The sequence below is a fragment of the Salvelinus fontinalis genome, unplaced genomic scaffold (assembly GCF_029448725.1).
Source record: "Salvelinus fontinalis isolate EN_2023a unplaced genomic scaffold, ASM2944872v1 scaffold_0398, whole genome shotgun sequence".
Taxonomy (NCBI): Eukaryota; Metazoa; Chordata; class Actinopteri; order Salmoniformes; family Salmonidae; genus Salvelinus; species Salvelinus fontinalis.
Window position 1 is genome coordinate 47,254 of NW_026600607.1, and position 12,747 is coordinate 60,000.

At 44.7% G+C, this 12,747-nt stretch overlaps 1 protein-coding gene across 1 annotated transcript; it reads right to left on the bottom strand.

Moving 5' to 3' along the window:
- Positions 1 to 968: 968 nt before the first annotated feature.
- LOC129845899 (dexamethasone-induced protein homolog) lies at positions 969 to 12,195 on the bottom strand (the record flags this gene model as incomplete). The annotated part of the gene is made up of 2 exons (XM_055913824.1): positions 969 to 9,285; positions 11,750 to 12,195. A coding segment is annotated over one exon (264 nt), but the record flags the coding sequence as incomplete, so codon positions are not given.
- Between the last annotated feature and the right edge of the window lie 552 nt (positions 12,196 to 12,747).

Below are 12,747 nucleotides of genomic sequence, written 5' to 3' on the forward strand. Positions count from 1 at the left end.
GGTAACGAACCCCCACCTCCCCAGCCGCTGCGACCTCAAACTTTCCACACCCCTCTCCCGTTGGCAGAGAAAGTTCTTCCTGCCGTTTTTAAAATGGGCAATCGTATCCATTTTGTACGGGGCAGAGATATTTTTTTTTTGGGGGGGGGGGGGGGCGTTTTAAAGCTCATTTCCTGTAATTCTACAGATTCTTCCATGTCTTGTGTGTGTTTATACGATACAAGGGCCGAAGCCTGACTTAAGTAACAAAGAGATGAGACCCACGGTCCGTATTGACCCCGTTCTAGGCCCGGATCCGGTCTGTACTCCGCCAGTTGAGTATCATGGGGAGGAGGGGGGGGGGGGGGGGGGTTCTTGGCCATAGAATACAGGAGACCTACAGCTGTACATGGGGAGGGGGGGGGGGGGGCAGGGGGGGTTCTTGGCCATAGAATACAGGAGACCTACAGCTGTACATGGGGAGGGGGGGCAGGGGGGGTTCTTGGCCATAGAATACAGGAGACCTACAGCTGTACATGGGGAGGGGGGGGGGGTTCTTGGCCATAGAATACAGGAGACCTACAGCTGTACATGGGGAGGGGGGGGGGGTTCTTGGCCATAGAATACAGGAGACCTACAGCTGTACATGGGGAGGGGGGGGGGGCAGGGGGGGTTCTTGGCCATAGAATACAGGAGACCTACAGCTGTACATGGGGAGGGGGGGGGGCAGGGGGGGTTCTTGGCCATAGAATACAGGAGACTTACAGCTGTACATGGGGAGGGGGGGGGGAGCAGGGGGGGGGGTTCTTGGCCATAGAATACAGGAGACCTACAGCTGTACATGGGGGGGGGGGCAGGGGGGGTTCTTGGCCATAGAATACAGGAGACCTACAGCTGTACATATGACATCTGTAGAAGGACGTTTTCCTCAACTTTGATCTGTGTTGATTGAAAACGATTTAGAAAAAAAGGTTGACAGAAACCCCATGTTCATCCACTCATCGATGGTTTATTAAATATGCATTGGAGTATGAACCACTGTCTGAACGCTTATAGCTTCTTATAGCACGGCATAGCTCCTTAAAACACGTTATAACCTATCATAGCTTCTTAAAACACGTCAAAGCCTCTCATAACACATCATAGCTCCTTATAACACGTCGTAGCTACTTATAACATGGCGTAGCTCCTTATAACACGTTATAGCTCCTTATAACACATCAAAGCTCCTTATAACACGTTATAGCTCCTTATAACACATCAAAGCTCCTTATAACACGTTATAGCTCCTTATAACACATCAAAGCTCCTTATAACACGTTATAGCTCCTTATAACGCATCAAAGCTCCTTATAACACGTTATAGCTCCTTATAACACGTTATAGCTCCTTATAACATGTCAAAGCGCCTTATAACACGTTATAGCTCCTTATAACACATCAAAGCTCCTTATAACACATCAAAGCTCCTTATACACTGCCCTGTGTAGGGTGCCGTCTTTCGGATGGGACGTTAAACGGGTGTCCTGACTCTCTGAGGTCATTAAAGATCCCATGGCACTTATCGTAAGAGTAGGGGTGTTAACCCCGGTGTCCTGGCTAAATTCCCAATCTGGTCCTCAAACCATCATGGTCACCTAATAATCCCCAGTTTACAATTGGCTCATTCATCCCCCTCCTCTCCCCTGTAACTATTCCCCAGGTCGTTGCTGCAAATGAGAACGTGTTCTCAGTCAACTTACCTGGTAAAATAACGGTAAAATAAATAAAAATAAATAAAAAATAACACATCAAAGCTCCTTATAACACATCATAGCTCCTTATAACACATCAAAGCTCCTTATAACACATCATAGCTCCTTATAACACATCAAAGCTCCTTATAACACATCAAAGCTCCTTATAACACATCAAAGCTCCTTATAACACATCAAAGCTCCTTATGACACATCATAGCTCCTTATAACACATCAAAGCTCCTTATAACACATCAAAGCTCCTTATGACACATCATAGCTCCTTATGACACATCATAGCTCCTTATAACACATCAAAGCTCCTTATAACACATCATAGCTCCTTATAACACATCAAAGCTCCTTATAACACATCAAAGCTCCTTATAACACATCATAGCTCCTTATAACACATCAAAGCTCCTTATGACACATCATAGCTCCTTATAACACATCATAGCTCCTTATAACACATCAAAGCTCCTTATGACACATCATAGCTCCTTATGACACATCATAGCTCCTTATAACACATCAAAGCTCCTTATAACACATCATAGCTCCTTATAACACATCAAAGCTCCTTATAACACATCAAAGCTCCTTATAACACATCATAGCTCCTTATAACACATCAAAGCTCCTTATAACACATCAAAGCTCCTTATGACACATCATAGCTCCTTATGACACATCAAAGCTCCTTATAACACGTCATAGCTCCTTATTACACGTCATGTGTTATAACCTATCATAGCTTCTTAAAACACGTCAAAGCCTCTCCTTATAACACGTCATAGCTCCTTATAACACGTTATAACACATCATAGCTCCTTCTAACACGTCGTAGTTCCTTGAAACACGTAATGTATTATAACCTATCATAGCTTCTTAAAACAAGTCAAAGCTTCTCCTTATAACACATCATAGCTCCTTATAACACACTGTGCAGGTCCTTCTCTGTGAAGGGGAGAGAAGGGTTGGAGAGGACATGAAGGCTGGTGCTGGGATGTCTTAATGATGATGATGAAGAGGACGTGAAGGCTGGTGCTGGGATGTCTTAATGATGATGATGAGGGTGTGAAGGCTGGTGCTGGGGGTGGGATGTCTTAATGATGATGACGATGAGGGGTGTACGATGTCCTCCTCACCTGTCAGCTGATGTGGAGGGTTGGAGAGGACGTGAAGGCTGGTGCTGGGATGTCTTAATGATGATGATGATGAAGAGGATGTGAAGGCTGGTGCTGGGATGTCTTAATGATGATGATGAAGAGGATGTGAAGGCTGGTGCTGGGATGTCTTAATGATGATGATGATGAAGAGGATGTGAAGGCTGGTGCTGGGGTGGGATGTCTTAATGACGATGATGAGGATGTGAAGGCTGGTGCGTCTTAACGATGATGATGAAGAGGGGTGTACGATGTCCTCCTCACCTGTCAGCTGATGTGCACTGCTGGATGGTTTAAAATGGCTGCTGTGCGTGGGGGGGGGGGGGGGGGGGGGGCATCAGAGCCTTCTATTGCTGTAAAGGGCCCTGGGTGTCGTCCCCTCCAGGTGGGTGTTACTGCTATGTACAGGTGGTTGGGGTGAGACCCCCCCCCCCATTACATTATATATACATTATAATATATACATTATAATACAAAGCAGAGGAACAACACTACATTATAAACCCAGTCTATTCTAATCCCTTATGAACCGTTATAGCATAGAGATTGATTGACATTTCCGCCGTCCAGCCCAATGCTCGCTGGGAGTTGTTAGCCAGGGAGGGGGGTGGGGGGTAGAGCCTAGCAGGGAAGCAGCGGGGCGACTTCCAGCAGCTGGTCTGTGGTGGGTTATTGATCAGGACCAAGCTGATACAGTATTATTGATTGGCAGACACCAGAGACGACATAAACATAGACCCCCCCCTCCTCTTTGAGAGAGTCAGAGTCAGAGCAGAGCAGCGTGAAGCTGCCTTTAGAGTCTACAGGCACCGATCTAAAAGATCACTTCCTGCCTTTTCCCACCCCCCCCCTAACAGCCAAGGTTAGGCTTGGTGGATGGCACGCTGATCCTGGATCGGTGCAAAACAAGTGTCACCTGTGTACGTTCACAGCCGCTACAGCGGCCAAGAGGAACGACGAGAGAAGAGAAAAAGACAGGAGGAGGAGGAGGAGGAGGAGGAAGAGGAGGACCAGGCCACGATCTGTAAAATGTATTTGATACCACACATCTTGTAACACAACTTCTCCAGTCCACACCCGAGGGGTACAATACAGACGCAGGATCAATGAGCTAAGCCACATAACTCTGATAAACAATCAGAAATAACCACTGGTTGTCTGTTTAAAACAGTCGTTTTAAAAAATAAAATTGATAACATTCCCAGAAGTGTAGAAGAACCTGAAGCAGGATGGCTGATCCTAGGTCAGTTCTACAGGGTCAGAGTTAGTAAACACTACAGTGCTGTCCTGTCAGGATGGCTGATCCTAGGTCAGTTCTACAGGGCCAGAGTTAGTAAACACTACAGTGCTGTCCTGTCAGGATGGCTGATCCTAGGTCAGTTCTACAGGGTCAGAGTTAGTAAACACTACAGTGCTGTCCTGTCAGGATGGCTGATCCTAGGTCAGTTCTACAGGGCCAGAGTTAGTAAACACTACAGTGCTGTCAGGTTGGCTGATCCTAGGTCAGTTCTACAGGGCCAGAGTTAGTAAACACTACAGTGCTGTCCTGTCAGGATGGCTGATCCTAGGTCAGTTCTACAGGGCCAGAGTTAGTAAACACTACAGTGCTGTCAGGATGGCTGATCCTAGGTCAGTTCTACAGGGCCAGAGTTAGTAAACACTACAGTGCTGTCCTGTCAGGATGGCTGATCCTAGGTCAGATCTACAGGGCCAGAGTTAGTAAACACTACAGTGCTGTCCTGTCAGGTTGGCTGATCCTAGGTCAGATCTACAGGGTCAGAGTTAGTAAACACTACAGTGCTGTCCTGTCAGGATGGCTGATCCTAGGTCAGTTCTACAGGGCCAGAGTTAGTAAACACTACAGTGCTGTCCTGTCAGGTTGGCTGATCCTAGGTCAGTTCTACAGGGCCAGAGTTAGTAAACACTACAGTGCTGTCCTGTCAGGATGGCTGATCCTAGGTCAGTTCTACAGGGCCAGAGTTAGTAAACACTACAGTGCTGTCCTGTCAGGTTGGCTGATCCTAGGTCAGTTCTACAGGGCCAGAGTTAGTAAACACTACAGTGCTGTCCTGTCAGGATGGCTGATCCTAGGTCAGTTCTACAGGGCCAGAGTTAGTAAACACTACAGTGCTGTCCTGTCAGGATGGCTGATCCTAGGTCAGTTCTACAGGGCCAGAGTTAGTAAACACTACAGTGCTGTCCTGTCAGGTTGGCTGATCCTAGGTCAGTTCTAAAGGGCCAGAGTTAGTAAACACTACAGTGCTGTCCTGTCAGGATGGCTGATCCTAGGTCAGTTCTACAGGGCCAGAGTTAGTAAACACTACAGTGCTGTCAGGTTGGCTGATCCTAGGTCAGTTCTACAGGGCCAGAGTTAGTAAACACTACAGTGCTGTCCTGTCAGGATGGCTGATCCTAGGTCAGTTCTACAGGGCCAGAGTTAGTAAACACTACAGTGCTGTCCTGTCAGGTTGGCTGATCCTAGGTCAGTTCTACAGGGTCAGAGTTAGTAAACACTACAGTCCTGTCAGGATGGCTGATCCTAGGTTCTACAGGGCCAGAGTTAGTAAGCACTTAGTATGATGTTGTCCCCTGATCGCTCAATGGTCTGCTTGTTGATTGGCCACAATTAGACAGTTCTGCCTGTTGATTAGCCAGTTAGACAGGTCTGCTTGTTGATTGGCCAGTTAGAAAGTTCTGCCTGTTGATTAGCCAGTTAGACAGGTCTGCTTGTTGATTGGCCAGTTAGAAAGTTCTGCCTGTTGATTAGCCAGTTAGACAGGTCTGCTTGTTGATTGGCCAGTTAGTCAGGTCTGCTTGTTGATTGGCCAGTTAGACAGTTCTGCCTGTTGATTAGCCAGTTAGACAGGTCTGCTTGTTGATTGGCCAGTTAGTCAGGTCTGCTTGTTGATTGGCCAGTTAGACAGGTCTGCTTGTTGATTGGCCAGTTACAGGTCTGCTTGTTGATGGGCCACAATTAGACAGTCCTGCTTGTTGATTGGCCAGTTAGACAGCTCTTCTTGTTGATTGGCCAGTTAGACAGTTCTGCTTGTTGATTGGCCAGTTAGACAGGTCTGCTTGTTGATTGGCCAGTTACATGTCTGCTTGTTGATGGGCCACAATTAGACAGTCCTGCTTGTTGATTGGCCAGTTAGACAGCTCTTCTTGTTGATTGGCCAGTTAGACAGTTCTGCTTGTTGATTGGCCAGTTAGACAGTCCTGCTTGTTGATTGGCCAGTTAGACAGCTCTGCTTGTTGATTGGCCAGTTACAGGTCTGCTTGTTGATTGGTCAGTTAGACAGTCCTGCTTGTTGATTAGCCAGTTAGACAGGTCTGCTTGTTGATCACCAGTTAGACAGTCCTGCTTGTTGATTGGCCAGTTAGACAGTCCTGCTTGTTGATTGGCCAGTTAGACAGTCCTGCTTGTTGATTAGCCAGTTAGACAGTCCTGCTTGTTGATTAGCCAGTTAGACAGCTCTGCTTGTTGATTGGCCAGTTAGACAGGTCTGCTTGTTGATCACCAGTTAGACAGTCCTGCTTGTTGATTGGCCAGTTAGACAGTCCTGCTTGTTGATTGGCCAGTTAGACAGCTCTTCTTGTTGATTGGTCAGTTAGACAGGTCTGCTTGTTGATGGGCCACAATTAGACAGTTCTACTTGTTGATTGGCCAGTTAGACAGGTCTGCTTGTTGATTGGCCAGTTACATGTCTGCTTGTTGATGGGCCACAATTAGACAGTCCTGCTTGGCCAGTTAGACAGCTCTGCTTGTTGATTGGCCAGTTAGACAGGTCTGCTTGTTGATCACCAGTTAGACAGTCCTGCTTGTTGATTGGCCAGTTAGACAGTCCTGCTTGTTGATTGGCCAGTTAGACAGTTCTGCTTGTTGATTAGCCAGTTAGACAGTCCTGCTTGTTGATTGGCCAGTTAGACAGTCCTGCTTGTTGATTGGTCAGTTAGACAGTCCTGCTTGTTGATTGGCCAGTTAGACAGTCCTGCTTGTTGATTGGCCAGTTAGACAGTTCTGCTTGTTGATCACCAGTTAGACAGTCCTGCTTGTTGATTAGCCAGTTAGACAGTCCTGCTTGTTGATTGGTCAGTTAGACAGTCCTGCTTGTTGATTGGCCAGTTAGACAGTCCTGCTTGTTGATTAGCCAGTTAGACAGTCCTGCTTGTTGATTAGCCAGTTAGACAGGTCTGCTTGTTGATTAGCCAGTTAGACAGTCCTGCTTGTTGATTGGCCAGTTAGACAGTCCTGCTTGTTGATTGGCCAGTTAGACAGTCCTGCTTGTTGATTGGCCAGTTAGACAGTCCTGCTTGTTGATTGGCCAGTTAGACAGTCCTGCTTGTTGATTAGCCAGTTAGACAGGTCTGCTTGTTGATTGGCCAGTTAGACAGTCCTGCTTGTTGATTAGCCAGTTAGACAGTCCTGCTTGTTGATTAGCCAGTTAGACAGTCCTGCTTGTTGATTAGCCAGTTAGACAGTCCTGCTTGTTGATTGGCCAGTTAGACAGTCCTGCTTGTTGATTAGCCAGTTAGACAGTCCTGCTTGTTGATTGGCCAGTTAGACAGTTCTGCTTGTTGATTGGCCAGTTAGACAGTCCTGCTTGTTGATTGGCCAGTTAGACAGTCCTGCTTGTTGATTGGCCAGTTAGACAGTCCTGCTTGTTGATTGGCCAGTTAGACAGTCCTGCTTGTTGATTGGCCAGTTAGACAGTCCTGCTTGTTGATTGGCCAGTTAGACAGTCCTGCTTGTTGATTAGCCAGTTAGACAGGTCTGCTTGTTGATTGGCCAGTTAGACAGTCCTGCTTGTTGATTAGCCAGTTAGACAGTCCTGCTTGTTGATTGGCCAGTTAGACAGTCCTGCTTGTTGATTAGCCAGTTAGACAGTCCTGCTTGTTGATTGGCCAGTTAGACAGTCCTGCTTGTTGATTGGCCAGTTAGACAGTCCTGCTTGTTGATTGGCCAGTTAGACAGTCCTGCTTGTTGATCACCAGTTAGACAGTCCTGCTTGTTGATTAGCCAGTTAGACAGGTCTGCTTGTTGATTGGCCAATTAGACAGTCCTGCTTGTTGATTAGCCAATTAGACAGTCCTGCTTGTTGATTGGCCAGTTAGACAGTCCTGCTTGTTGATTAGCCAGTTAGACAGTCCTGCTTGTTGATTGGCCAGTTAGACAGTCCTGCTTGTTGATTGGCCAGTTAGACAGTCCTGCTTGTTGATTGGCCAGTTAGACAGTCCTGCTTGTTGATTGGCCAGTTAGACAGGTCTGCTTGTTGATTGGCCAGTTAGACAGGTCTGCTTGTTGATTAGCCAGTTAGACAGGTCTGCTTGTTGATTGGCCAGTTAGACAGTCCTGCTTGTTGATCACCAGTTAGACAGTTCTGCTTGTTGATTGGCCAGTTAGACAGTCCTGCTTGTTGATTGGCCAGTTAGACAGTCCTGCTTGTTGATTGGCCAGTTAGACAGGTCTGCTTGTTGATTGGTCAGTTAGACAGTCCTGCTTGTTGATTAGCCAGTTAGACAGTCCTGCTTGTTGATTGGCCAGTTAGACAGTCCTGCTTGTTGATTGGCCAGTTAGACAGTTCTGCTTGTTGATTAGCCAGTTAGACAGTCCTGCTTGTTGATTGGCCAGTTAGACAGTCCTGCTTGTTGATTGGCCAGTTAGACAGTCCTGCTTGTTGATTGGCCAGTTAGACAGTCCTGCTTGTTGATTGGCCAGTTAGACAGTCCTGCTTGTTGATTGGCCAGTTAGACAGTCCTGCTTGTTGATTGGCCAGTTAGACAGTCCTGCTTGTTGATTAGCCAGTTAGACAGTCCTGCTTGTTGATCACCAGTTAGACAGTCCTGCTTGTTGATTGGACACAGTTAGACAGTCCTGCTTGTTGATTGGCCACAGTTAGACAGTCCTGCTTGTTGATTGGACACAGACAGTCCTGCTTGTTGATTGGCCACAGTTAGACAGTCCTGCTTGTTGATTGGCCACAGTTAGACAGTCCTGCTTGTTGATTGGCCACAGTTAGACAGTCCTGCTTGTTGATCACCAGTTAGACAGTCCTGCTTGTTGATTGGCCACAGTTAGACAGTCCTGCTTGTTGATTGGCCACAGTTAGACAGTCCTGCTTGTTGATTGGACACAGTTAGACAGTCCTGCTTGTTGATTGGCCACAGTTAGACAGTCCTGCTTGTTGATTGGACAGTCAGTTCTGCTTGTTGACTGGACACAATTAGACAGTCCTGCTTGTTGATTGGACAGTCAGTTCTGCTTGTTGATTGGTCAGTTAGACAGTCCTGCTTGTTGATTGGCCACAGTTAGACCGTTTTGACAGGCAGCTGTAACTCTGCTGTGAATTGTCCCGTCTGTCTGTTGGTTCTGACTCTCTCCAGATGTCTTGAGTCTTGACAACCTGTGGAGAAGACAAGAGGCCACATGTTAGAGATGGGCAGGAACAGCCTGCACTTACTATAGGACTGTAGGTTAAAGTATGAATGTATTTACTATAGGACTGTAGGTTAATGTATGAATGAATGTATTTACTATAGGACTGTAGGTTAAAGTATAAATGTATTTACTATAGGACTGTAGGTTAAAGTATGTATGAATGTACTTACTATAGGACTGTAGGTTAAAGTATGAATGTATTTCCTATAGGACTGTAGGTTAAAGTATGAATGTATTTACTATAGGACTGTAGGTTAAAGTATGTATGAATGTATTTACTATAGGACTGTAGGTTAAAGTATGAATGTATTTACTATAGGACTGTAGGTTAATGTATGAATGTATTTACTATAGGACTGTAGGTTAAAGTATGTATGAATGTATTTACTATAGGACTGTAGGTTAAAGTATGAATGTATTTACTATAGGACTGTAGGTTAAAGTATGAATGTATTTACTATAGGACTGTAGGTTAAAGTATGTATGAATGTATTTACTATAGGACTGTAGGTTAAAGTATGAATGTATTTACTATAGGACTGTAGGTTAATGTATGTATGAATGTATTTACTATAGGACTGTAGGTTAAAGTATGAATGTACTTACTATAGGACTGTAGGTTAAAGTATGTATGAATGTATTTACTATAGGACTGTAGGTTAAAGTATGAATGTACTTACTATAGGACTGTAGGTTAAAGTATGTATGAATATACTTACTATAGGACTGTAGGTTAAAGTATGAATGTATTTATTATAGGACTGTAGGTTAATGTATGAATGTATTTACTATAGGACTGTAGGTTAAAGTATGTATGAATGTATTTACTATAGGACTGTAGGTTAAAGTATGTGTGAATGTATTTACTATAGGACTGTAGGTTAAAGTATGAGTGTACTTACTATAGGACTGTAGGTTAAAGTATGTATGAATGTATTTACTATAGGACTGTAGGTTAAAGTATGTATGAATGTATTTACTATAGGACTGTAGGTTAAAGTATGAATGTATTTACTATAGGACTGTAGGTTAAAGTATGTATGAATGTACTTACTATAGGACTGTAGGTTAAAGTATGAATGTACTTACTATAGGACTGTAGGTTAAAGTATGTATGAATGTATTTACTATAGGACTGTAGGTTAAAGTATGAATGTACTTACTATAGGACTGTAGGTTAAAGTATGTATGAAAATACTTACTATAGGACTGTAGGTTAAAGTATGAATGTATTTATTATAGGACTGTAGGTTAATGTATGAATGTATTTACTATAGGACTGTAGGTTAAAGTATGTATGAATGTATTTACTATAGGACTGTAGGTTAAAGTATGTATGAATGTATTTACTATAGGACTGTAGGTTAAAGTATGAGTGTACTTACTATAGGACTGTAGGTTAAAGTATGTATGAATGTATTTACTATAGGACTGTAGGTTAAAGTATGTATGAATGTATTTACTATAGGACTGTAGGTTAAAGTATGAGTGTACTTACTATAGGACTGTAGGTTAAAGTATGTATGAATGTATTTACTATAGGACTGTAGGTTAAAGTATGTATGAATGTATTTACTATAGGACTGTAGGTTAAAGTATGTATGAATGTACTTACTATAGGACTGTAGGTTAATGTATGAATGAATATACTTACTATAGGACTGTAGGTTAATGTATGAATGAATATACTTACTATAGGACTGTAGGTTAAAGTATGTCTGAATGTATTTACTATAGGACTGTAGGTTAAAGTATGTATGAATGTACTTACTATAGGACTGTAGGTTAATGTATGAATGAATATACTTACTATAGGACTGTAGGTTAATGTATGAATGAATATACTTACTATAGGACTGTAGGTTAAAGTAAGTATGAATGTATTTACTATAGGACTGTAGGTTAAAGTATGAATGTATTTACTATAGGACTGTAGGTTAAAGTATGTATGTATTTACTATAGGACTGTAGGTTAATGTATGTATGAATGTATTTACTATAGGACTGTAGGTCCTACAACATAGAGGATAGTCAGGGATGTTACAGGGTTGAGATGAGGGCCCAACCCAATTCAAACACAATCCTGGCACCACCCACACCCCTGGCATCACCCACCCCCCTGGCATCACCCACCCCCCTGGCATCACCCACACCCCTTGCATCACCCACACCCCTGGCACCACCCACACCCCTGGCACCACCCACACCCCTGGCACCGCCCACACCCCTGGCACCGCCCACACCCCTGGCATCACCCACACCCCTGGCACCACCCACACCCCTGGCACCACCCACACCCCTGGCACCACCCACACCCCTGGCACCACCCACCCCCCTGGCATCACCCACCCCCCTGGCATCACCCACACCCCTTGCATCACTGCAGCAGCAAACCGTCATCCTATCATCATCATTCTATCCCTCCTTACTTTTTCATCCCGCAGCCAATGTTGCTCCAAGCCAACGTAAATCTCCTCCTGGAGTTCCCAGTATCAGTCTCTCCCAACATCATCATCATCATCATCACGGGCCGGTAGGAGTCCAGTTCACCGCGGGGAGCAGGCCGATGCAGCAGCGCTTCTCTCTGCCTCGCTAGCCTTGGGACCCCAGCTCACTCCAGGTACCTCTCGAACACATCGAGTTCTGTGTCCGTGTCGTAAGGGACAGAGGCCGGGTCAGATAGTACCCCTAGGTCCACCAGCGCCTGGTCCATATCTTCCGGTAGAAACACTATACCCACATTAAGGACGATGTATTCCATTAGAAAGGCATAGTATAGGATCAAAACGTTCACAAAAAACAGGCCCAGATAAAACATATAGGGAAGTTCGTTGAGGAGCGATTCCAACGAATCTAGTCGAGCATACGTTGAGTGTCATAGAAAACTAAACGGGGAAAGTTGAGCTCAGCTAGTTATGTTGATAAGGAGCGGATAAGGACAGTGGCAGTGTCATTGCTCGGAGCCCAGCAGTAGTAACATGGACAATGTATTTGGAGTGTCCATTTCAGCGGCGACAGCAATGATTCGTCCTGAAATGCCAGCGTTTGCAATATCCCAGCTATCTAGTGATAGACATTAGTTAGGAGGTACACGAAAGAACCGAGAAAAAAAAACGGTTCAGCTCGACACCGCTAGTTCATGTAAACACAGTGTTAACTCAAAGCATTCTTGATATTCGCTGAGGAGGTTGAGGAAAAACTGTTGCGTTATCTGCAACATGCCTGCCCTGGCTAGCTAACGTGTGTTTCTATTATACAGGAATATGTTCTGTCGATGGAAATAAATTCGATAATCAGACCGACCTCCCGTTACGATTTCATGTCAATATTTCCGCTAACTGCATCAAAACAGTCCGTCCGACGTTACGGTCAAAACAGTACAATACGTCTATATAGCTTAAGCATTTGATTGGTTCACCACAAGCAT